Below are 24,234 nucleotides of genomic sequence, written 5' to 3'. Positions count from 1 at the left end.
TTAGAATGTTTTTTTCTTTTAAACAAAAATAATAAACAAAAAATTGTTTTGTATATTTTATATTTACATTTTTACTAAATAAACAACAACAATACTAAAGTCTTCAGAATCAATTTTAGAATTCTAAAAGACTTGGTATTATTTTTCTACCACATCCAGTGGACACGAGAACCATATTTCGCTGGTGGTTTTTCAACATTTTCAGGTAGAAACTGAGGTGCATCTGCATAAACCGCTGGAGGTTCAACTTCCGGTTTAGGTCTTTCAGTATGATGAACTTGCACCCTAGCAAATTGATCGTAAGGGGGTCTTTCCATTCCCAATTGATCTTTCATGCATTTATCAAACACCCCCTGCGTTTTGCGACATCTAAAAAAAACTGCCTCAAAACAAGAATTCCAATACAAATAAAAACAACTATTTACGGAGCAAATAACTGGTATGAACTTGATTTGTCTATACAATTAACATATTGCATAAACTCATCAGCACAAGAACTCTTAACTTTTCGGAAGAAATTTAGAGCACAGTTGGTTACGGCTTTTCCTTCAGCAATACACTTACGGGGATCATTCGTTTCATTACGACATAACATAAATTCCTGTTAAAAAATGGATTTGTTTGATTTTAAGTGACCGTATTAGATAATTAACCTCACATTATTTTCGTGGAGACAGTCGTTTCCTAAGTGGTGAGCTCCAGCTTTTAAAACTGGACCAGAAACGTTTACTTCTTGAACTGTTAGTTCTTCTTCCGTGGGTAAATAGGTTTGTTCGGTAATACCCATATTTTAAATACTATTTTTTTATTAAAATTTCTTAAAATTGGTATAAACGTCAAAAGTAGACAGCAGACGGTTACGCCATCTAGTGAGTGTTTTGTATTAAAAATGTATACATTTGATAAGATGTACTAATTAAAATTTTTGATTTAATAATAATTTCAGTTAATAAATAATCAGTAAGTTATAAGCTAAATTAACCGATTATATATAAATTATAAATATTGAAGTAATATTATATTTTAACATTTATCCACAATTCTTTATCTATAGTTATAGCATTCAAGAATAGATGGCGCATTAACTTGAGCAATTTAAATTGTTGTTATATAATTTTATGATATAAAATTAAGATTTAGTTAACTGGAAAGAATTTGAAAAATTTAAAGTAAATTTATGTTTTGAATCGTTTAGTTAACTTACATTATTTAGGATATAAGTAAAACTATATATAAACTATATTCACGTATAGATGGCGCTAAACTTATTTTAACTTTTATAATCAAAACATTAATTTATAATAAAGTTGATTAATTATATTGGTAAATTATTTGAAATTCATGATGAGTTTATGGATTTAATCAATATATTATTCTTAGAGTTTTGGTGTAAAGATTTATAATTGTAAATGTAGACTTGTCAAACTGACAATTAGTGACAACTGACAGGGAATTTGAAAATGTAAGGTTAGTTTTCTTTTTTAAACATATTTCTCTTATTTACAACACTGTCTGTTAAACTTTTAGGTCCTGGGGGGTGAAATAAACAAACACTACAATTTTTTACATAGATTGATATTTTATTCACAATGAAATGATAATAATAGTAGTAATAATGATTCGTAACAGCGCTTTAACAGTAGTTTTTTTTTAATGATAATCGTCACTTAAATTAAGATATTCACAAGTATCACAGGTGGTATTGGTCCCAGTGCAGGGGCCTGTGCTCAGACTGAGCTCTCTTTGTGCGGTGGAGGTGTTTGGGTGGCACAGTTCCGCGATTGAAGAATTGGTGCCCACGTCACGTGATAGGGCTTAACTGGCATTTGGGTCGCAGAGTTTCTTTTGCTTGATGGCCTGGCCGTTATAGTATACGGTGCTGCGCATTCCAACAGAGTTTCTATACACAAAATAAAAAAATAGATATTTCAAGACGATTAAAATAAAATAAATATAAAGAGAATCGTGTTTTACCGTTGCTTGGGGGAATTAAGTCTGGATTCTTATCGTCTGCTATGGTGGGATTGTCTGTGAAGGACACAGTAGGATTTTGCGGCATTTCATCCCTTTTGGGACTCCTCTGATTCCGTCTTTCTCTGATCGGGCTATCAACTCTAAATCTTTTCACGGCAAAAATAATCGCACCGATAGCAGCAGCAACGATTAGTGTGGATCCCGCTGCTAAAACAATATACAACCAAGGTCCCGTTGCTTTTTCTTCAATACCCGGACTAACAGAACGTCGAGGCTCTTTCAATCCGGGTGCTTGAAGCGTTTTGAACTGTAAAATCGTTGGACCCTTCGATGTTCCTTTGATGTTAATAGCATAAACGGTAGCAGTATACTCTTGAGATGGTTCCAAACTGTTAATGGGAAATTCCGGTGTATTACCCGATTGATTCGCTATGATGTTATCACTAAAGTTCAGTTGCATGACGAATCGTTGTTTTAAGCCACCATCGAAACCTTTTTTACAAGAAACAATGACCGAGTGGTGGGTGACATTGACGGGGGCACAATTTGTCGGAGGTTCCGGTGGACCCGCTCGGACTATTTGATATATACAGGGCGTCCTTTGGGAACCCAAGGTATTTGTTGCCCAACATTGTAACGTTCCGTAGTCCGCTAAAGTTCTTGGAACGTACGTCAGGACTCCACCTCCGGGTTCCGACGCGTACTGGTTTAAATCCTTTGAAATCCCGGGGGTACTGTTAAAACTCCAACGGTACGATGTCGGGGGAGGTTCTGCATCAACCTAGAAAATATTAATTTCTGGTTCAGTACAAGGATTTTCTAAAAAAAAATAATTTTGACGAATGATTAGATTAAATTAAACGTTATAAGTAGGTGTTTTCGAAGTACGATATTGAGCCTCTTAGGGTTAACCCCTAAAACTACGGTAATTAGGCAATTCTAAAGCAGTGGTAAACTGCTTTGAGGGTTTAAGCGCACTGAAGCATTTAAATTGAACATGATGTTAATCGCTCGGAGCGGTTTTGAATACCTGTATAGATAAATTCAAACTGGTTGTACTGGAGTTGTTTGAATTTACACTAAAAGATTTATGAAGCAAATGATTTCATAATAAAGGTCATGAATACAGAATAAGAAATCCCAGAACTGGAGACTTGACACCAAAAAGTTGCTGGTTGGACTAACAGCGTCTAAATTAATTAAGTAACATACACATATAACTATAAACAAACATTACAAATAATATTGAAAAATACTATAGATATATCATTAGGGGTTCTTCCTTGACATTATTTTATAGGTATGTGATTTAAATGTGGCCTACAATGATAAAAAGGTAAAAAGCTTCTAGTACAACGGTTACGACGAATAAAGATTGAGTTTTACTATAGACGAGAACATTAAATTAAGGTTGTAATAAGATGTAATGATCGTAATAAAGATATATTCCTACAATATTGTGAGTCATACAATTTCCCATAATACGAATAAGAGAAATTGTAATTTTCTTAACATCATTTTAAAGTATCCAGGTTAAGGATAACAAAAAGAGAATTTTTATCCCTGAGAATAAGATTTCATAAGCTGTACAAAGTGGGGGGTCCGTTTTTTTGGAGGAGGGAACACGTCCATATTTTCTTCGTATAAAACCAGATCGCGCCCGCGGCCGGAACGTAGATAACTTTTAACGAAGAAAATGTAAGGCGACGTCGGTTGGAGTGCTCGACCGTCTGAAAAGATTCAATACCACCCATCCTTTTCTTAACCCACCCCTTTAATGCAAAAAGGTGAACCGAGATACGTAGGCCCCGGAATCTTGGACGGATTACAATAGAAAGACTCTTCTTTTTCACAGTGGTGGTTTTGTGGGGGAGAAGCGGTTGAAATAAGGTGGACGTAGAAAAGAGGTGGGTCTAAGGAATCTAGGGGGTGAGTTCAGGGGTTGTCGTCACGATCGTGACTCGGTTCGAAATATGGCCTCGCATAAAAATACATTACAATAGGGTGCAATAACGCGAAATATAAATTGTAAGGAACTCGCGACATGGTCGCGGAGTAGACGTGGAATCTTTTGCCGGAAGGTTCCGGGAGGATAATGCTTGGACTTACTCGGGCTTGTCGAGGATGTGTGTTCGTGTTTCTTAGGGGGGAGGGACGTGCTGACGTCCGCACGCGATTCATGTGTATTTCTTTTCACCAACACTGTGTAGGAAGTTATATTTTATATAAAACCAGGATGGAGTTCTTTTTCAAGAAAGAGAAGTACATTTATCTACTTCTAAAATTCAATTATTTTATTACAAAAATGTCTCTTATTTGTTTCTGGTTTTATTAAAAGTTAAAGTCCAAACTTTAAATCCTTTATTAAATATAAATTTTTATATATGTATTATTAATGCAAATAAAATTTATGAGCTGTGTTCATTTAAAATAAAATAAGCTTCGATTAAATTAAATATTAATAACGAGCAATATGTTCTCTTTACAATAATAATTTAAATGTTGTTTATTTTACACCATTTTTTTTAAATTTTTTTTACCAAAATTTATGAACGAAATTATTTTCTTTCAGTTTAATAGTAATTCATTTTGTTTTTAAAATATGATGAAAAAATTAAAATTGAAATTGTTTTTTGCATATTGTTTATTATTTTACGAACGCATTCCGTTTTTGAAATTATTCGGTTCATTTATTTTGTAACGCTTCAATATTGATATTTTAAACAATTACAATCGTGTAATAACAGTACGTTTAAAAATTTGTATTCGAATTGCATTAATGGACCGATACGACGAGGTGGTGAAAAATAAAATAATTGAATATTCAAAAAAAAAGGTTATTTTATTATTTCCAAAAACTTTTGTATTGTTGAAAATTCTTTGAAAAGCTATTACTTATTCATGAGGAACTCTCTTAAGAGCTTTATCCGAAACCAACCCTCCTTCGTTTCCTATCGCCATCATACAATATCGATTGAATCGTCAAACTCCGGTTGTCGAAAGTGTCGCGAAAACCTTGCGACCGACCTACGTTTGATATTCGTATTGATTTTGAAAAGTTTTTAGTGTGAGCGTGCAGTTTTCACGAGAAAACTTCTCAGCCAATACCACAATACCACGACTAAACCCTTTGAATCTGGCACAATGGTGAGTGAATTAATTGAGTTCCGGATGAAGTTTCCAACTTTACGAAATATTTTGTGGAAATCCTTCAAAGAGAGTCTTCTGTTTGTATTTATTCTAAATTTACGAAATTTCGATTTAAAATTGTTTATCGTGTATATACAGTGTCCGCCAAAAAGTCAGGAACACTCATTTTATTTCTGTTCCACTGCATTTACATTTCTGAAATTTAGTTTATGTGGGAGGTTCATACCGACCTTTCGATCTAAAGTATTTTCAAGATGGTGGCCACTTCCGGTCCTCCGGATAGTTTTTATTGCACCTTTTAATTATAATTGACTTTGATAAAGGTATTGGTACCTAGTGCTTTTCATTTTCGAGTTATTTTGATTTTAAATTTTTCTTGGCAAATTTCACCATGCTTCTTAAAACTCTATATCTCAGCAAACGTTCATTCAAAAAAGTTGTAAATTGGTACGAGTACTCCTCAAATGCTGTCGAATAGATCGTCATTTGCTGTATCACAGTATCTTGTACAGGATGGTCCGCATTCAATAGCAAGACAGTGAAAATTTTAAATGGTAAGCCCCATGTTTTATTAGCCCACCAGAAAGGGAATTCGCCGAGAAATGCCGGAAATCGGATATATTGTTATTAAGACATGATATTTTGACAGTTTTACGTTTAATTTATTTTTACAATTAACTTTGATTGATATCTTTTATTTACCAAAAATAACAAATAGAAGAACAAATAAATGAATTAATGAAAATAAAAATTAGGTTTGGAAAAAAAATTTAATTTTCTCTCTGGTAGGTTAAAAAAATATGAGGCGTACCATTTAAAATTTTCACTATTCAATTTTTGGCCAACCTGTATAAGATACTCTGATACAACAAATGACAATCTATTTGATATCATTTGATGAGTAATCTTACCATGTTAGAGCTTTCTTGAATAAATATTGGCTGAGCTATGGGGTTTTGAAAGCATGGTCTTAAAATCAAAATCAAACTTTTATCAAAGTCAACATATTTTTTCGCATACAATTAAAAGGTGCAATAAAAACTATAGCATTCCATTTAAAATAACGAAGTTAAGTACTTCCGGGGGACCGGAAGTGCCCACCATCTTGAAAATACGTATGAACCTCCCATATAAGCTAAATGTCAGAAACATTGATACAATGGAACAGAAATAAAACGGATGTTGCTGACTTTTTGGCGGTCACTGTAGATTTAAAAATGATATATTTTTGTATATATTTATAATATCTAATTATAGTTAGCTTTATGTTTAGTAAATTTATGGTTTTACGTTACCAAAATAGCTCACCTTACATTCAATACGAAGAGGTTCATCTTTTGCTGCCCCCAAAAGCTTTTTATTTGGACCATCGGAACAAACTGGTTCAAATTTAACTTTTAAATGAAATGGTTTGCTTCTAGCAGATCCTTCACTGTTACTAGCTTCGCAACAATATCGTCCTGAACTAAGTCTATTCACTCTCTGTAACAAAAAGCGTAGTTATATATAAGTTGAAATATCTTTTTTATTCAATGACACTATTGTGCCTGCAATTAAAATTAGTTTTATAAACTACCATTAATTTTTTATATCAACTCATAAAACTGTTTTTAAAAATGTCTTCGAATTTTGTTCTCACGCACTGTATCCTGCGTTTATACATAACACACTATACAAGATCACTTTCTTTCCATTTTCTTTACTCTTCGGACGTGGTCCAACAGATGAAGAGAATTAATGATATTTCGTAGCTCTTTATCTTGGAATATTTGCTTACACTTGACGTTCAAGTTACTGGTACAGCCTCACAGCTGTTTCAGGATCTGATAATAAATTACTAGATCTGTCTGTATTTTAGGTCTAATTCTTTCCACCTTAGGTTGGTGTCCAGAGTCATGCTTAAGTACTTAGCATTAGTAGTTAGGTAGTATTCTCTAGTAGATTTACTCTGTCATCTGTATATGTAGCCACCATAGTCCCCTTTTACTCTGATATGTTACAAATATATAGCTGATGCAGAGTAGAACCTAGTACAGATGTATGAAGCACTCCCGCTTTTATCCCTTATTAAGTTCGAGTTCATCTTCTAGTTTAACTTTGAAGAGTCTGTCTGAGATGTGTGATTGCAATATCTCCACGTATTTCTTGGGGAGCATTTTGTTAGTTTGGATATCGAGCTTTCGTGCCAAACTATGCTAAAGACAAAGAAACATGACATCTAGAAAGACTATTGAAGAGACTTTCTTGTCTTTCAAATCCCGTTCAATGGTGTCATTTATTCTATGTACTTGGTCTATTGATTAGTGTTTTTGCCTGAATCCAAAAAAATAATCTGGGATTGGGATATTAATTTCTATTATTGATCTCAATTATTTGGAAGTAACTCAGAAGCAGTAGCTTCTCTGTAAGATCTAAATATTGTTGTTTTCTTGGCTTTGGCAACATGATTTAACTCTCAGCATGCCGATATATGTCTTAATCTAAAGGGCTGCATTAGCAGGTGCTTTACAATTTATTCTGTGATGAGAGCGAAAACTGAAACTTTCTTTAGGAGTAACATATCCCTTGACTACTGTCATTTTCTTCCAGCTCTCAGTTTTTCTTTGACAAGTTATATGCTCCCTAGTGGATTATTCACACCTTGGTTACGTGTGTTATCTTTTTAGTGTTGCTGTACGCGGTTGATTGAGTAAGACAGGTGAAATGTTCAGTTTCTTTTTCTAATTGTTCTCTCGTTCTAAGACTAATGTTTAGGTTGATTTTGATTAGGTCAATCTGAATGCTTTTCCAGTCAGTTCTAAATGTATCAGGAGAGTTAGGTATTTTAGTAGTTAGACATAATTCTGATTGCTGTTAGTTGGATCTCTTTTCTTTGCATCATATGGTATACTTCAAATATCTTCAAAACTTCAAATATCTGCCTGAAATGTAGCAAATTTTTTTGGTCCACAATTATTTTATTTTTGGGGTAGTACCAGTATTAGATCGATTAGATCTAATATCTTCATCATTCTCTGTATTACCTATATTATAGATACTTTACTATATTATGGACAATTTGTCGTGCATGGGCTATAACTTGGTTGGTCATTATCTATTCTTTTCCGCAACTCCATTGCTGCATCATCTGGAGCCATGTCATTGCCAACTCTTAAAATTTGACATGGGCTTTTCCCTACTGCTTCTATCTTCATATGGTTGATATATTGATTATCAATGTATGCACTTTGTTTTCTTATGTATGTTTTACGGTTTAACTCGACGAACGAACAAACGATTCGTATTCTTGTGGTTCTAGAATGTGAAATATATTCCAATCTAGCCAACAATCCCAACGAGTTCATTTGAGTCGTCTTAATAGACTATATATTCAGCACTCTACTTTTGTCCGGTTGCAACTTTAAGATATGCTTGAGATTTATGTTAAAATCTGATCTTTTATGTTTTAAACGGAGTGTGTAATAGACATTACGTTATTTGTAATGAAATGGAATGCCATACTAAGGACTACTCAAAAATGCATTCGCTTAAGTGCGCCGGAGCAGTGCCTGCTACTCCTGGTAACACACTACGTAGAATGAGAAAACGTTTTCATTATTCTCTCTGTACTGCATGGCTGACGAATTCAACACGATGCAAGAAGTTATATGTAGTGTAGAATATCTACTCAAATGAAGGAGTTCTTATTGTTGATCGCCACAGTCATAAAAATGAAAGATTGTTACAAATATTAATAAATATTAGTCGTAAATATTAATCGAAGTAGATACGAGAAATTTTTAATCAAATTCTTTAATAATTTATGAGAAAGTGCGTTTGTTGAATTGAAAAGGGAACAGTTATTGGGGGTCGTTGTAAAGTTTTCTCAACTCCTTTGAGAGTTTCCGGTCGTGTCACTGCCACCGGTGGCGGTAACTTTTCCTTTAACAAACATCGCGTGGGATTCGTCGATGTCCCCCGAAGTGTAAGAACTGGATTTTTCCGAACTGCCAACGTTTGCAAGAGTTGACTTGAAGATTGAACGCGTTATAGGAGGGTGTTGTATTTCAACTTGACGTGACATGTGGTAATTTTGCAGACGGCGCCCCTGGCGCTAGAAACTTTTACTCGAAGTATTTTTAAGTATCAACCAAGATGAACTACTTTGAAAGTTAAGGGTAACACATACTACGCCAACTTAGCATGGAGCAGGTGGTCTAATCGATTGGAGTCAAGACACGTTATATGCGATGGAAGAACTTGCTATTATGTTCTTGTGAAGATCTTCTCATTCCTTAGGATTATAATAGAAGACGCAGTATTTCGAGAGAACAATAGAGGTAGCACCATCAAACTTAAATTGGGTATAGATCGTCTAAGTTCTTGAAAAGCACGAAGTCGTATTGTGGGCAACGTAAATTACAAAAAAAAGGTGACAAGGAGGTTTAATTTAATTTTTTATTACCTGTAATACTAAAGTTTGATTGCTCACAATAATTCCATTAGTAGTATTACTTTGGAGTCTCTCCCCATCTCTCAACCACCATACACGAAGAACCTAAAACAAATTGCAGAAAATTACGTATTATTCACTTCTTTTTTTCTACACGAAAAGTTTACTTTAGAATTTTATGAAAAAAAATCGAAACTCTAACTTTCTGAATATAGCTTTTTCGCATCATGAATTATTCATATCCGCTGACTATTCGGCGAGACATTTCAGACTTTTTTATATGTCAACCGAAACCGGTAATCCTTGGCTATAAAATTAAAATTAATAACTTTACGGGGCTGATATAAAATTAAATTTTTGAAACTTCCCTGTTACACAAGAATGAATAAAAAAACTAATAATACATTATGCAAAATTTCGTCCCTTTTATGTCAGTTTCAAAAAATTAAAATATCACTTTTCCAGCGACGAAAATGAACGTTGACATTTTTTACCTCAAATTAAATAAAAAAGGGGTAACAAAATTGTAACCTCAAAGAGCCTCCGAAATTACACGGAATTAAATCGTAAATAAATAAGGCATGTCCGGCTCGCTTTCGTTTTTAGTTCCCTTTTTTCAAAGTCAATTCCGAAAATCTCGCCGAAATAAAAAAATATCACCCGATATCGAAATTCCGTGACCTCGATAAGCCAATTACAATGAGAGGTTGTGGCACACGTCAAAACGCGCGTTTACACCGCACTTGTTCCAACGAATTTTCCAACAATGGGGACACAAAGCATTCACAGGAATATCTCGAAATCTATTGTTCAGTCGTTGACCTGTCGTTTTTCATTCGTATCCGTACCCAAGCTTTTCAATCCCCCAAAAAAATCAGCCGATTTATATCCATTAATAGCGTAGGTAGTTGATTCAAAAAAATTTTCCCATGCAAAGTAAACGGCTAAATTGCATTGATGAAAGCGAGTATAAAATTCATAATCAACTCTGATTTGAATGCAGGATCTACTAAAATCTTTTTTTTCACATTTATACTTTTTCTTTCTCGACGATTTTGTTGGTATAAAAAATAGGAATTCAATAGTAATCGGGTGTGGGATTAGTTTTAAATCCTACCAGTTTGCGAGGTTGTTCCGATTTTCATTCAGGGGGCAGTAGTTTACAATCAAACGGTCGGTTTTCAATTCTGCAAATAGAAAAATCGATCGTGGACGGAAATTAAAGGAATGGTAATCATATTGAACTGGGATAGGTAATATAACAGTAGGAGTGAACGCAATCGTACTCAAATGAAGCTTTATTTCCAACGCAATATTATTTTTGATAAATTTGACAATCAAAATCAAATTCGTTACTCTATCTATTTACTATTTAATCCGACATTATTATTATTATTAGTTATTTAGTACGATTGCCAAATATCTGAAACAGAGATATGTTATTAATAAACATATTAATAAACAGATTTGTAAACAAATTTATATACCGATATCATATCTAAACAAACAATATAATTATTTTCAATGATAAATTAGACTTCTATCAATAAAATGTTTTACAAAGTATTTTCACAAAAAAGTTCCTTAAGTTTGTTATCAACAGACACAAACATACTGGTATTTTTTGAATTACAAGATTTTTAGTAATGAATATATCCTTATTAGAAATCGTGTTTAAAAAAGTTAATAGCATATATCTATTACTTTATAACGATTTAATTTGAATTTTTATGTAATTGGTATCAGTTACAATAATTTCCGATTCAAATGCTGAAATATAGAATAGAATAGCTGTAGAATAACGTGTTTAAACGGTTCCCTCTCATCAAAGGCTTTTGCATGTCTCAAAGAGCTACAATGAGTTGATCTATTTCGAGTTGATGTGGTGTTAATTGCAGTGCCTCGGCTACATGCCACCTTGGCTAAATGAGGCCAAGTCAAAGAGCATCTCTTGCAAGTTGAATCAACATCGTATTAACCCAAAACTGGTCAACACGTTGCAGCTCGGTCGCAAGCAATCTCGTCTTAGTCAGGTGAAGTCATAAACTCTCTATTCTAATACTAGCCAAGGTTGCATGCAGCACAATTAATATCATATCAATTAGTCAACATATCGTTTGGGGTGATACTTAGTGTCCAAATTATTTCGAAACTAAGAATTTGATCTTCAAAGATACCTAATAACATTCGCATCGATAAATGAAGTGTCTTTGAAGTGTCGGCCTACTCCAATAATCTATATATAAACAAATTCGAGTTGCTCGAGAAAGTGCGCTATTTTCTTGATCTTTCAGTAGTCACATGATGTGACTTTCATGAACTCCCTTACTGTGGTGAACCTTCAGGATCTTTAGGTTCGAATTCAGATAGTCTTGGTGTTTGAGATATCTTGGGTCGGCTAACATCAAAGATTTCGAAGACAACCGTGTTTAATTTTTATAGTCATTTCAAACGAAATAGCTTCTCAGGACGGTTCGTGTTGTTTCGGAATTTGGGAGTTGGTCTTCGGAGATGCTTAATATATGGTAGCCACATCGCCTAATAAATATGAAAATTCAAACAATATGCTCTAAGAATTGTTTGATGGAGCTATTTTTCCATTTCAAACAAGATAGCTTCGCAGAAGAGGCGAAATTTAAAGAAACGTTAGTATCAGTTGACTCACTACAAGGCGTAAATTATTTGGATAAGTGATAAAAAAAATTCGATTCAAGCGCAAATGTCCAAATAAGATGATTGTTGGAGACCGTTGTAGCTAATACCCCCTACTATATCCAGTAGATTGTCAAAGTAGATTCTTTTGGCATCAGCAAAATTTTAGCAGCAACAGCATGGTGGTGCGAACAGGATTTCGACTCTAGCACTAGCTAAGTGTTTTCCTCGTCATATAAATAGCGGTCGATACAACCAACTATAGAAGTATCAACATGGTACTGGCATCATGAGTACTTAATTGCAGGCTGCATAAAAACATGTTTCCGAATAAGGCAGAACATCCTATAAGATCCTATGATTGTTACAACGCTATGTAACGAACTAAGCCTTACTTCTAATTTATCATGTCTTTTATTAAGAGTTATTAATGCTCTGTGCCATCGTGAATTTGGGTTACGATTGATGAAAAACATAATTTGAAGATTGGACAAATGTTTACCAAGTAAACGCATTGTAAAGACAACTCAACTATTTACCTCAAAAGCATTTCATTGTTACATTGATTTTGCCATAACTACTTCACTTTTCGAAGACGTATTTGGAACCCATTTGCATTTGGCTAGAAAACACAAGATCATTAAATAAAGTTAGTAAGGAATTGGAAGAACTGGAAGTATAGGAAGACCATAATCAAGGTATTCGACGGAGCTGCGTAGTCGTACGAAGAGTTGGGTTGGGTGTGTTTTACTGGGGATTTTTCCAGAGCGAAATTGTTTGTGCGGACTTTATTAGTGTTGATTAAACAAGGTATTCAAGAAAACTTGGAAAATTTTATGCGAAGGTATACATATATAAAGCTTTATTAGCTATTGAGGTCAAAAAGTAACACTAATTAAAAATAGACACAACAGTTTAGCAAAATATTCAGACTTATCTACTGCATAGGAAAGGAAATTAAGAAATAATTTCGTGCCACTGCAATTGAATTTGCATTTAATAATTAACTTTCAATATCTTTATTTATGTTCCATGTGAACATCTTCATAGGGAAACGTTAAACCAAATATTACCTTAATGACATAAACTGTAATGACGAACAAATCAATTATGATATGGTTAATCGATAGTAACGAAGCCCAAACAATTGGGGCTTCGTATTAATGTAGCTATATCAACGATTATGGTGTTTGGTAATGTTAGGTCTCGCGTGCTGTTTGAGTTATCCATAATTGTATAAGTTAATGTTATTAAGTTTTGAACTATAAATTTTACTAGTTTAAGTGTATTCAACCCTAAAGATATGTTATGGCAGTAGAACTTCGTATATTTCTAATAGTAGTGAAGCTATACTTTACCCGTGTTTGATCGGATTGAATTAAAGTCGTATTCAACTAGCATTGAACACTCGCGTATGATTCATTTATGAGATACAGGAGCACAATAAAATCTCTCACACGTGGTTTGTCTATAAATGCCTTCGGTGTCTATCCAAATAATAAGGTGTGATATTAAACTTAAGCACAAGCATTCATTATATATCTTATAGTTATAGCGCAAATAAAACTTGGTGAGTAGATTTTAAGATAAATTTAATTCTAAATATACGACATCATCTTGAGAAATTCTTATTTTGATTGTACAATTGTCTGAATGTATTGAAACAAACAACTAAAAAAATTGTGATGAATACTACGAGTAAGATAATTTCTGTTTTATCTTGATTTTCAATTTCTTTGTTATCTACCTTAAGGGCGAGCGACAATTCCGTTATTGAAATATCGGAAAAATAAAACATCGTTGTTGACAAGTTCTAAATAATGAAACTCTCCCGGTTCCGATGTTCCAATAACTGGAATTCTTGGAGACAAATCCTTATTTGTTTGAGTATTTTATAAGTTTCTCGATTCAAAAGTTTTCCTTTGATAAGAAAAAAAATCCTTTCGTAACGACTTAGTTTTATTTTTTTTTAAATTTCTTTTTGGTGATAAATGCATTTTTTATGAACCGTCCTCGTTACATCATCTTTTGATCCTGGAGTTATTTGCTTTATGAGTGTGAGAGCACCTTCCTCTAGCGTTCTATTATATGACTCTGAACGCGGTTCTCGTTATTACTCACGACATTCACAATGGGTTCTCGCGATTTTCCCGAGACTTACTAATTCCAGTCGACAATGGATGAGAATCTAGAATTGTTCCTCGTACACGTTCCTCGTTTGCGTGCTAATTGTTGCAGGAGATTACTTTACCTAAAACGTTCAATAGAGCAAATGTTTAAACAAGAAAACCAATTTATCTATCATTTCAATTCAAAACCATCACCGTTTGAATACGTTAATATTTATTTGGGATTAAGTTGTCATTTTCATATGCAAAGTTATCTTCAAAACCAATTAAATTTTGATTATTATTTTTAGATGCTTGTTTATAGTTGAATTCTAATATATATGTTAATACATCGGCGATCGATTCGCATCCACTTGATTGAGTTCAGGCCAAAGTCACGAGTTCCGTCTGTTTGTCACACGTAATTGGAATAATTTTGATGAAAGGAAATTGAAATGAAATTTGAAAAATCGATTAAACTGTTGTTTTTGCTACGTTGTATTCTCCGATGTCAAGCTCTTTGGCTTCAGGGTGATGGTAAATAATAAATTATGAAAGTAAAAAAAGCGATTGTTAGACTCGCCTGGTGTGGAAAAGTACAGTTTTTTCTCATTTTCTTTTCCAAGGTTGTTATTAGTATACAAAACTAAAGTTTAAATTAATTTTAAAAAAGATGTTAACTTGTTGACTTCTTTTATATTTGATGTTATGAAGTCATATCAATATGCTCGTAGGGGTGGATTAAGAGAACGCTCACCGGTAACTCCCCACCTTGATCTTGCAAAATTCAGCCCCCACGCAATTCTAAAGCTATAATCCGCTTACGAGTCGAAACAGCTACTCCCGAAAACCGAGTTTGTTCCTGGTAGAATAAGGGTGATACAAATTGAATGAGCTAAATAAGCTTGGCGGTAGATAACATCGCAACTTGTGATTGCGTCCTGTTACATTGAACCTTTTTAAGTTTGTTTTTATATTCTCTAAAAGGACACGTGCGAATATGTTTTAATGAAATTTCTGTTTTGATGTAATATTAAATTTGAGTATGTTCTTTGTTCTATTCATGTATTTCATTTTTCTTTTAAATAGAGCGAAGAAATGGTACAAGAAAGAACTAATAATACTTTTCAGCTCTGTATGAAGGGAACAAAAAAATTGTGAACTGCTGTGTAACGTCCAGTTTATTAAAAACGTACTTTTCAGACAGACAATGCTCGTTATTACAACATCGAGCGATTTTCTCGTAGTTCTTTCGTAACTAATAACAGCTGGTTCTTTAAAATTATTGAATTTGATGCTCAGTTACTACCGGAGAAAATTCAATATAAATTCACCAATAAAAGTCAACAAAAAGATTCAATCATAATTATTTTCTAGATATCATAATAAACTGGTAAGTAACTAATCAATTTAAAAAAAATTCACTTTAGGAGAAAAGAAAAGATAAAGATTCAATCTCATTCGAGAGTTTTGTCACTTGGCGTAGTACAAAAGCCGCCGTCGATGACGGCGTTTGTTCGACGTCGGCGACGAACAAAAGGCTTTCTTGGATGCTTTGAGGTGTGTATAAGAGTGGAGGAGCTTTGGACGCGCGATGTAATTTCCCTTTTGGTGAGCAACGGTGCGGATCGGGCGCCCTTCTCGAATAGGATAGAGTCAAAAGTTATCGTTTCGTGAGCCTTGCGACAGCTGACTGCGAGCGAGAACCTGAAAAAGCTCGTCGAAGCCAAGCTAGAGCTCGCAGCAGCACGTTTCGAATTAGCGCTGCGGCCGGGCGTTAGATAAACGTTGTTGGAAAGGTCATTTGCGGAAACGTGGAGGTCCGGGAAAGGTCTATAATTAAAACCGGTCTAGCGTGACGCCCTTTGGGATGTTAGCGGGGTGGATAATTTCCCGGTAACGTTTCGATCTCTTCTCAACGACTAACATCACTACTAGCGGATGTTTTGCTTGTGGTTGCGGTGTTGCTTTTAGATGACTTCCTGTTTATTTTACTTTATTTTTTTTTCTTTTTGAGCGGTTGTAATTGGGCTTGGCTTTTTTCAAGAAGAAATGGAATTTTTTAAATTATCGTTTTAATATTTGTTAGTAGAAATAACCAGATTTAAAATTAAGTTGAGCTTACGACTTTAATTTACTGCACTTTTTCTCGCGATACTTTCCTTGTTTTTGTAGGCTTCCTGAAAAGTATATAGATAATCCGATACTCGGTTTTTCAGTCCCTCTTAAAGAGATTTACGTTGATGACATCATCTCTGGCGACAAGGACGTTGATGAAATTGAGGAGGTGATTTGATTGAACCGAGTGCATCGTACGCGACGTGGTGGTTTTTCAATATTCTGAAAGCTTTTGATATCTTTCAAAGTTTAATTGAATTTAATTGATAAGTTTCGGTTTTCAGCAACTAGATTATTAATCGTAATTTTGTACATCCATGATTCGCGTTAGTCTCAATCTAATTTACATATCAAGAATTTTTTTAGAATACCCTGTATTTTGCATGGCCTAAAATAATTACCCTTTTGAGCGTAGCAATGTATTAATTAGCGCACCATCGGAGCAAACGTGAACTTGGTAAACACTGGTTACCGATGCGGTTGCGAAATGTTTAAATACGTCTCCCTCATTTGCATTAGAAGCGCTACACCACCGCCAGTTTGAACTTGTTATACGTTATTCCATGGGAATACGAATATAACCGCAACTACCAATACCTCCTGCAATTTCTATGTGTAGTATGTTTAGAATGTGTTAGTTACTGTAAATATGATGAAATCGAAAATTAAAGGGATCTCACTTTTTTTAAGACATTTCAAAGAATGGGTGTGAGCTTTTTTAAAGTAATAGTAAAGTAATTTTAAAAATCTGGGAGTGTAGTACTTTAAAAGGAAACTGTCGCATTTGAAAATATCTCCTTTCTAGTAAAGTGTATTCGTTGAATGGACGTCGCGTGCATTTTTATCAGTGCCTATCTTTGGTAAGGGGTTTTCGCATTGGAATGCATCCGGCGTAATGTATGGTAAATATTTGGTCATAAATCTGAGTGGGACGTAAGTGTTTCAAAGGCATCTGTGCCTGCGAGTATTGCGCCACCCAAAATTGGTTTTCCACTCGTAACAAATATGCACTTCGATGCTCAACTTTTACGCCCACACAATCAGGATTCGCTACTAAACGACCAAACTCAATCAAAATCGGTTTTAGGATTAGAAAGGGTTGAATTCTGTTCTGTATCCGGTGTCCCCTTGAAACTCCGCGGCATTTCTCAAACCGTCCCGGACAACGGTTTTACATTTATCGGACGTCCAAAGGGCCCGAAATTTCCGAACAAACCCGCAAACTTCACAAAATCCAACTAAATTATCTCACTCTCCAAATACAAACTCTCTTTTACTATAATTACTATAAATTTGAGTTTTACTTACCCAGGGATTTGCGATTAAGTGACATTCAAAGTAAACTCCATCGCCTTCTTTAATTTCATTAACATCTACAGCATGTCCAGGAGTCAAAGTAACATTTGGGGGATAAAAAACTTTTAACATCCAAGTATCTCTGAGTTCGCTGTGTGGTATCCTTTGATTAGAAGCTTTACAAGTTAAAATTAAACCATGATCAGCTGCTGTTGGTATAAACGATAATGTGCTTATACTTGAGTTATCATCAGTACTATATTCGATAACTCCCCCTTCTAAAGAGACGCCATCCTGTAACAAAAAAATATATAATTTTATTTTCAGAAATTATATTTGATATTACTAAAAGTTAACACATAATAAATTGGTGAATCGCTCCGCTAGTTGCCTGGCTCGTGTGGCGTGGCACTGGGAATTAAATATCTACAACCACCATAAATCATGAAACCGGCCGCCCCATAAATTTATCAACAATTAATTTGTCGCGCCCGGCGCAAACAAATAAATGCGTATAGTAATTAATACGGAGTGAAATATCGCGCTACGACTCGGTCTAATGAATACAGTGTGGCATATTGGGAGTCTCGACCTACTGAAATTGCCCTCATTTATTATCTGACTCGACAGATATATAAAATTAGACAGATCGGGTTCGTGATCATTAATTTATATGATTTCAATAATCCAACCCACAATAATATATCAATTTTATTACAAATTTATTTTTATTTAATAAAAAACTGAAGTTTGTTAAAATTATTTGCATCAAAATATTCCATCCCTAATGAACTAAATAAAAGACAAAGGGAGGATGGTAATACTATCGATTCGATTCCTTTTTCCTTAGCTATTTCTCTTACTTAATCGACAAATTTGAACGAATTTTAATAAGTATAAGACCATCCAAGAATTATTAGAGCATAAACTTAATAAATTATGGAACAGCAAGTAGCGCACCAATAAAACGGGGAGGTAGAAATGTTGGAATTAGAATTAGAATCTAAGATGAGAATTTATCGAAGGAAATAAGTAAGTGTTGAATACAGTATTTGTCTCAAAAGTGTATGAATTTATTACTTGTAAAAATAGTGCATTACTATAAAAAATCTGTAAGATTTGCCCAGATCTTGGGTCCATCAAAGTCTTATAACCATATTCAGAAATTAACAGGATTATTGGGGTTTTTTCAGTGAATCATATAATTTGAAGAAAAAGAGAAGTCTGCCTTTCAGCGTAGCTCCTTAGTGGCCAGAACACCATCTGAAATGGCCAAGCAAAGAAGCAGTTGGGCAATCACAAACCAAAAATTCGTCCGAAGATGATGGTGAACTGAATAGGACGGTAGTTTCAGGAGAGATGGAAGCAGAGGAGATACACCTTCGGGGAATACTGAGCTTATGAAGTTATGGACCATGACGAGACTAAATGACCTAAAAAGTGGAACACCGCCTTTACTTAAAACTTAGTCATGGTTAGGTGACAGTACGGTTGAAAGCACCGAACAGAAGACACATGTAAACAGAAACGAAGAGATGGAGATAAAGAAATTAATGACGATGAAGAGGAAAGTGCAGGACACACGAAAACTGCAGCAAGAGGCATAGAGAAAATCCTGAATTTGGAGAATCTCCTGAAAAGGAATGTTGAACAAAACTCTAAGAGCGAGATTAAGAAGACATGCGATAGACGGACAGGCGCAAATATTAAATGGGAAGAAGATTGGAGAGTGGATTAAGAATATGGCGAAAGATAGGAGGTGTAACGGTAAGAAGGAGGGTATAAGATCAGACAACTCAGATGGATGAGATTGTGACAGACAGCATAATTCTCCAGCATAATTTCAAATGTCGAGTAGCAAGCTTATTTCGCAGAGCTGTGAGATTAGAACAAGGTAATTTTTTCGGATAAGTCAAAATTTAATAGCTTTGGCTTCCATAGTTTGATTTATGTATGGCGGAAATCAAAAACCGGACTAAAAAAAAAGATTTTAAACGCGATAATCCAACATAGTGGAGGTAGCATGATGATTTGAATCTGCATGTCAGTCATCGGGAATTTCGTATTTATCGATGTGCTTCGAAGTACTGAAAATCTCAACATACAAAATAGCTTTCGTTTTTATCAAGATAACAACATTATTATTAACTTATCGTGGCTTATTTGAAACAGTTCTTAGATAATGGCACCACAATCACTGGCACTTGATATGAATTCAATTGAAAATCTATAAGCATTTTTAGATCAAAATAATAGAATTACACCACTGCTAACAACAAAAAAATGTAGACTTAATGCCAAAGCTATTCAAGTAATCAGAAGCAACAGTGGTTTTGAGAGATCGAATCGATCTGGGCAATAAACCTCCATTTATAAGGTAACAACTTACCATTTCTTTGATGAAGAAGATACGCAGCATAACATACACACTTTTAGTAATCACTAACTGAAACAGTTCACCATTCCATTCAAACGATGCCTTATCCCATATGAAACTATATGGAGTTGTGCTACTGGAGGATGTTTATAAAGCAATTCAGATATTATAAACATGGTAGCAAATGAAGCAAGACACCTTGTAAGCATAAAGTAAAATCAAGCAGGCATTACGTTACGTTACACCTGCAAATTTAGTAAGTCATTTCATGTGATACAATGTGAAATACAATATGAGAAAAAGGAATAGCCCAATAATATTATGAATACTAAAATTATGCATACTAAAAACATTTTTGTCATAGATCAGAGCAACTTACGTAAAGTTTCGTTTTAGATCTCATTTCATGTTTAATGTATTTCTTGGATTAATATCATGGAAATGTTATGCTGAAACACGAAATTACTCAGCTCCATATATTAAAGTTGTACTTCTATGTAATTGACGGCATTCATTCGGGTCGTGATCCACGCCAAACTTTGTTTTAGTCAAAAAATGAGACTAACCATCTGGGTCATTCAAATTACATTATTTTTTCGTCATTGAACATAACATTGTTCGTCTCTCCATGAATAATAATAATAATAATAATAAACTTTATTTCCATTTCCAAAACAAGTATATATATATACAAACAAACAAATAATAATATGCTTGCGGAATATGAATTATTCCGCAAGCTGTAAGCGTTCTTGAATATATTGGTCATTTAGAACAGGTTTCGCAACGTTTTGAACCTAAGATAGTCCTAAATTTTTTAAGCAATACTTTAGCATTGCAATATAATTCCTAAAACATGTACTTGATACAGTTGAGACGAGATATATAAGTTGGACATTATGAAAAATAGTGGTAATTCATCATGAAGACGCTCATAACTAAAGTTTTGAGCTTAAACCAAAACTGCAATAAAATGCCTTTTGTTTTTAGCTTTGTTTATCTATTTTCTGTTGAAGAAATAGAGAAGAAAAGATTTTATACCAAAAGCAGTGATAAGATTTAGGTGAATAAAATGTGTGTAGATCTAGGTTGAAATATAGCTGAAAGAAATAAATTTAATGAAAACTTTATTTTATTAAAAATATGTTAACCTCAAAATATTTTTATTAAAACATCAAAATGATTTCCGGTCTAGTTAACATTCTTAATTACGTTTAGATTGAGCTCTGGTTCAACGAGCCGTGAGGTTTACGCAAATACAGTCCCAGATAATTGCATACGGCCGTGTGGGCAGCATAGGGTCAACACTAGCAAGGAAACCCCGGTCCAAACCGGTACTACGGGGTTCGAACAAGTTCGACGACGATGCCCTAAATTGCACAGTCGGGCGTTTAAGCGTCTCCCCGGCTTTGGAAGCGACGACGATGTCGAGACCGTTAATACGGCCTTTGTCGGCCGAAAGGGGCCCCTGGTGTCACGGGGGTTGGTCCGGAGGCGTCTCTCCTTAAGTTCGTAATTTTATCGCCCGTGCACCTACTTTAGTTAGTTTGTTAGTTTGAGTTAATTGCCCCTTAATTAATGCACCCTGGATTGCGCTCAAAATAAGACCAATGGGACAGGAAAGTCTTTATGGAGCTACGAGGAGTGAAAAATGATTTAAACACGTTTGAATGTCTTTTAGTATCATCCAGCTTTAAATTACTTTAGTTATCTTAAGTTGAACTGGAAGATTTAATCGGACTTCTCTATTTTTCTTGGAACTCAAACAAAACGCGATGTTTCAATTTTGAAAGGAACGATATTGACTTTTCAAAGTGAAATAATCCGAACAGTGATTTACGAGTTTCATTTCGCGTTAGTTACCCCGGGGGTAGTTCTTATCTGGGTGATAGGATCGACAGGGCGTCGTCGTGAAGGCGTTGGTAGGAATTACTGATTTGTAGGTCGCATGGTCCGAGGGTGCATAGTACCTCTAATACTGAGTGCAATCTGAATTTTAAGATAAGGAAACGCTTCTCGCCTTGGAAACTTTGCCCCAAAAGGTTTTAATATCCCCGATTTTCTTTTAATGGTGGACGATGTGCGCCGACGTCATCTCATCGTTGCCTGGCGTCGTCATCGTTGCAATACCGGGGTTTAACCAGGTGTTCCTAACGGTTCTCCGTTGCTATCTAAATGGCCGAAACGAGGGAACTGCAAGTGTGAACGCTTTCGTTGAGGCGTAGGTGCCATTATTCGGGGAGATATCTGTAAGGGAATGTTTGTGTAGGAAGCGTGTGAACGGAAAATTAGAAAAGAAATTTTATAAGGTGAAAATTTATATTTTTAGATAAAGTTAATAAATGTTACCTATACCTTATGCGAATTAGTTGGGGTGCGTTTCGCAATTTTCCAAGTTGTGTTCCTTAGAGGTTGTGACAATGGCGTGTTGTCTTGAGTGAAAAGTTTTGTTGTTGCCGCGAGAGAAGTTGTCAAAACGGGGCTGCAGAAACGGGTAGCCACCAGCAGGAGACACGAACTCGCGGTTCGCGTACCGATTGAAACTGTATACCAAGTTCCTTAATGGTGAACGCTTGGAGCAGTATATACAGCGTGTCAAATTAATTTGTCTTGTAGAAACTTGTATTCTCTACAGAAATTCTTAAGATAATTTAAACATTAATTTGATGAACGTTGAAACTATTGTCGCCCTCCACGCTTAAAACGGATTTGCTTTAACCCCAAACCATCTAACTAGGGGTCGGATAATAATAAGATGAAATTTATCTTTGTCGAAAAACAAAATATACATCTTGAATATTTGACGGGGTTCTAATCCTCTTTTAAGAATAATAAATTAGACGGCACTGCAGAAGAAGAACAAATACCTTATTTCATTACCCCCGGTGCTTTTCGTTGGGGGATCGTAAATTATTAGGGCGGCTCACAAACACGGTCTTAATACAGTTCCTCGCGGGCCTTTTAATTTATAATAAATCGCCGGTCGTGTTTCAAGGTGATACACGGCACCGGGGCTTAATAAAGAAAGGCAACGAAGCAACGGACCATTAGGAAGCCCACCTCGAGTTCTCTCGTGATTCTAGAAGTCCGCCATTCATCTCTCATTGTTTCTCTTTTTACCTCTTCGTTTCCAGTTTCAGAAGAACACTTCGTTTTAATTTTAACTAATGCCTCGAAAATACGATTTTATAATAAAACCAATTCAAAACTGATTTTTATGCTTTCAATTTACTATATCATTTATAAGAAAGTCTATAAATAGTCTTTCTCTATCATGCCCTAGCATAATACATTATCAGGTAGTTCCTCATTCTCTATTTCTTGTAAGAAAACTTTAAACTATCGATACATTTTGGCATTTGAACGAATGTAGTTTAAAACTACAACTATTACAAATAGGTACAATTGTAGTTTATGTTTAATCTGTGTAAATTCAGTTATGGCCAAACTCAGTGCTGAACAGTTCATCAAATTTTTTAGTTTATGAAGTCATCAGAAATAACAGGAATTCGTCTTTTCATAGTATGCCTAGCTGCAGGTATTTGTCCTATTAATTTAAAAAAAAATTTATTTTCAGTCTAACGGAGAAATTTTATCAAAAATATTTTTTTTAACTCTTCTTTAGTGAAAGGACGTTTTGCTCGAGCAAGCAATATTAAAGGCAATAATAAATGCGTCCTCCGTTGTAACATCTGCTGCTTTCATAAACGTTGACATAATTTAGTTTTGCTTTTAAGGAATTTTAGTACGGCTTAATTCGCAACCAGGTGGAAATTGTTAGCTGAATGAACAGTGTTTGGTATCATGATGTGGCTTGATAGTGTACTTGATATACAATGGGCTAACAACGCTTTACCGTAAAAACATATTGTTATGAAATCTAAAGAAAAGTCTCGGAGTGGAGGAAACTTTCGGAGACTACTCTTGCAAACAAATGTAGAATATGTATTCAGAAAATGGAATGTGAGAGTCTTAAACAAACTAGGAGCCCAACTAGCATTGATCGGCGAACTTAGGAAATATAAGATGATGGTGATGATAATACAGGAAACAAAGTGGCTACAAAAAGGAGTTGGAGAAACCAGGACACATAATAAAGAATTTGGTAGACAATAAGTTTAAAACCA

General features: G+C 34.7%; 2 protein-coding genes across 2 annotated transcripts in view; both read right to left on the bottom strand.

Annotated features, from left to right (window-relative positions):
• Positions 1–43: 43 nt before the first annotated feature.
• Positions 44–882, bottom strand: LOC111420912 (NADH dehydrogenase [ubiquinone] 1 alpha subcomplex subunit 8). Its single transcript, XM_023053974.2, has 3 exons — positions 659–882; positions 426–601; positions 44–369 (listed from the first exon to the last, which is right to left on the bottom strand). Exons 1-3 carry the CDS (start codon positions 785–787, stop codon positions 147–149), a joined length of 528 nt encoding a protein of 175 aa, XP_022909742.1. The 5' UTR covers positions 788–882; the 3' UTR covers positions 44–146.
• Positions 883–1,565: 683 nt separating this feature from the next.
• The window catches only part of LOC111420938 (kin of IRRE-like protein 2), a 135,804-nt gene continuing 113,135 nt past the window's right edge, over positions 1,566–24,234 (bottom strand). Inside the window, exons 3-7 of the mRNA XM_023054030.2 lie at positions 17,743–18,024; positions 9,569–9,661; positions 6,433–6,606; positions 1,975–2,755; positions 1,566–1,900 (exon numbers count right to left, since the gene is read on the bottom strand). Of these exons, the coding sequence (XP_022909798.2) occupies positions 1,728–1,900; positions 1,975–2,755; positions 6,433–6,606; positions 9,569–9,661; positions 17,743–18,024 (1,503 nt within the window). The 3' untranslated portion in view covers positions 1,566–1,727. The remainder of the gene's footprint in view (positions 1,901–1,974; positions 2,756–6,432; positions 6,607–9,568; positions 9,662–17,742; positions 18,025–24,234) is intronic.

This window comes from Onthophagus taurus, chromosome 7, assembly GCF_036711975.1.
Source record: "Onthophagus taurus isolate NC chromosome 7, IU_Otau_3.0, whole genome shotgun sequence".
NCBI classification, from domain to species: Eukaryota; Metazoa; Arthropoda; class Insecta; order Coleoptera; family Scarabaeidae; genus Onthophagus; species Onthophagus taurus.
The sequence above is the reverse complement of the archived record's forward strand: the minus strand, read 5'-3'. Positions and strand labels throughout refer to the sequence as shown.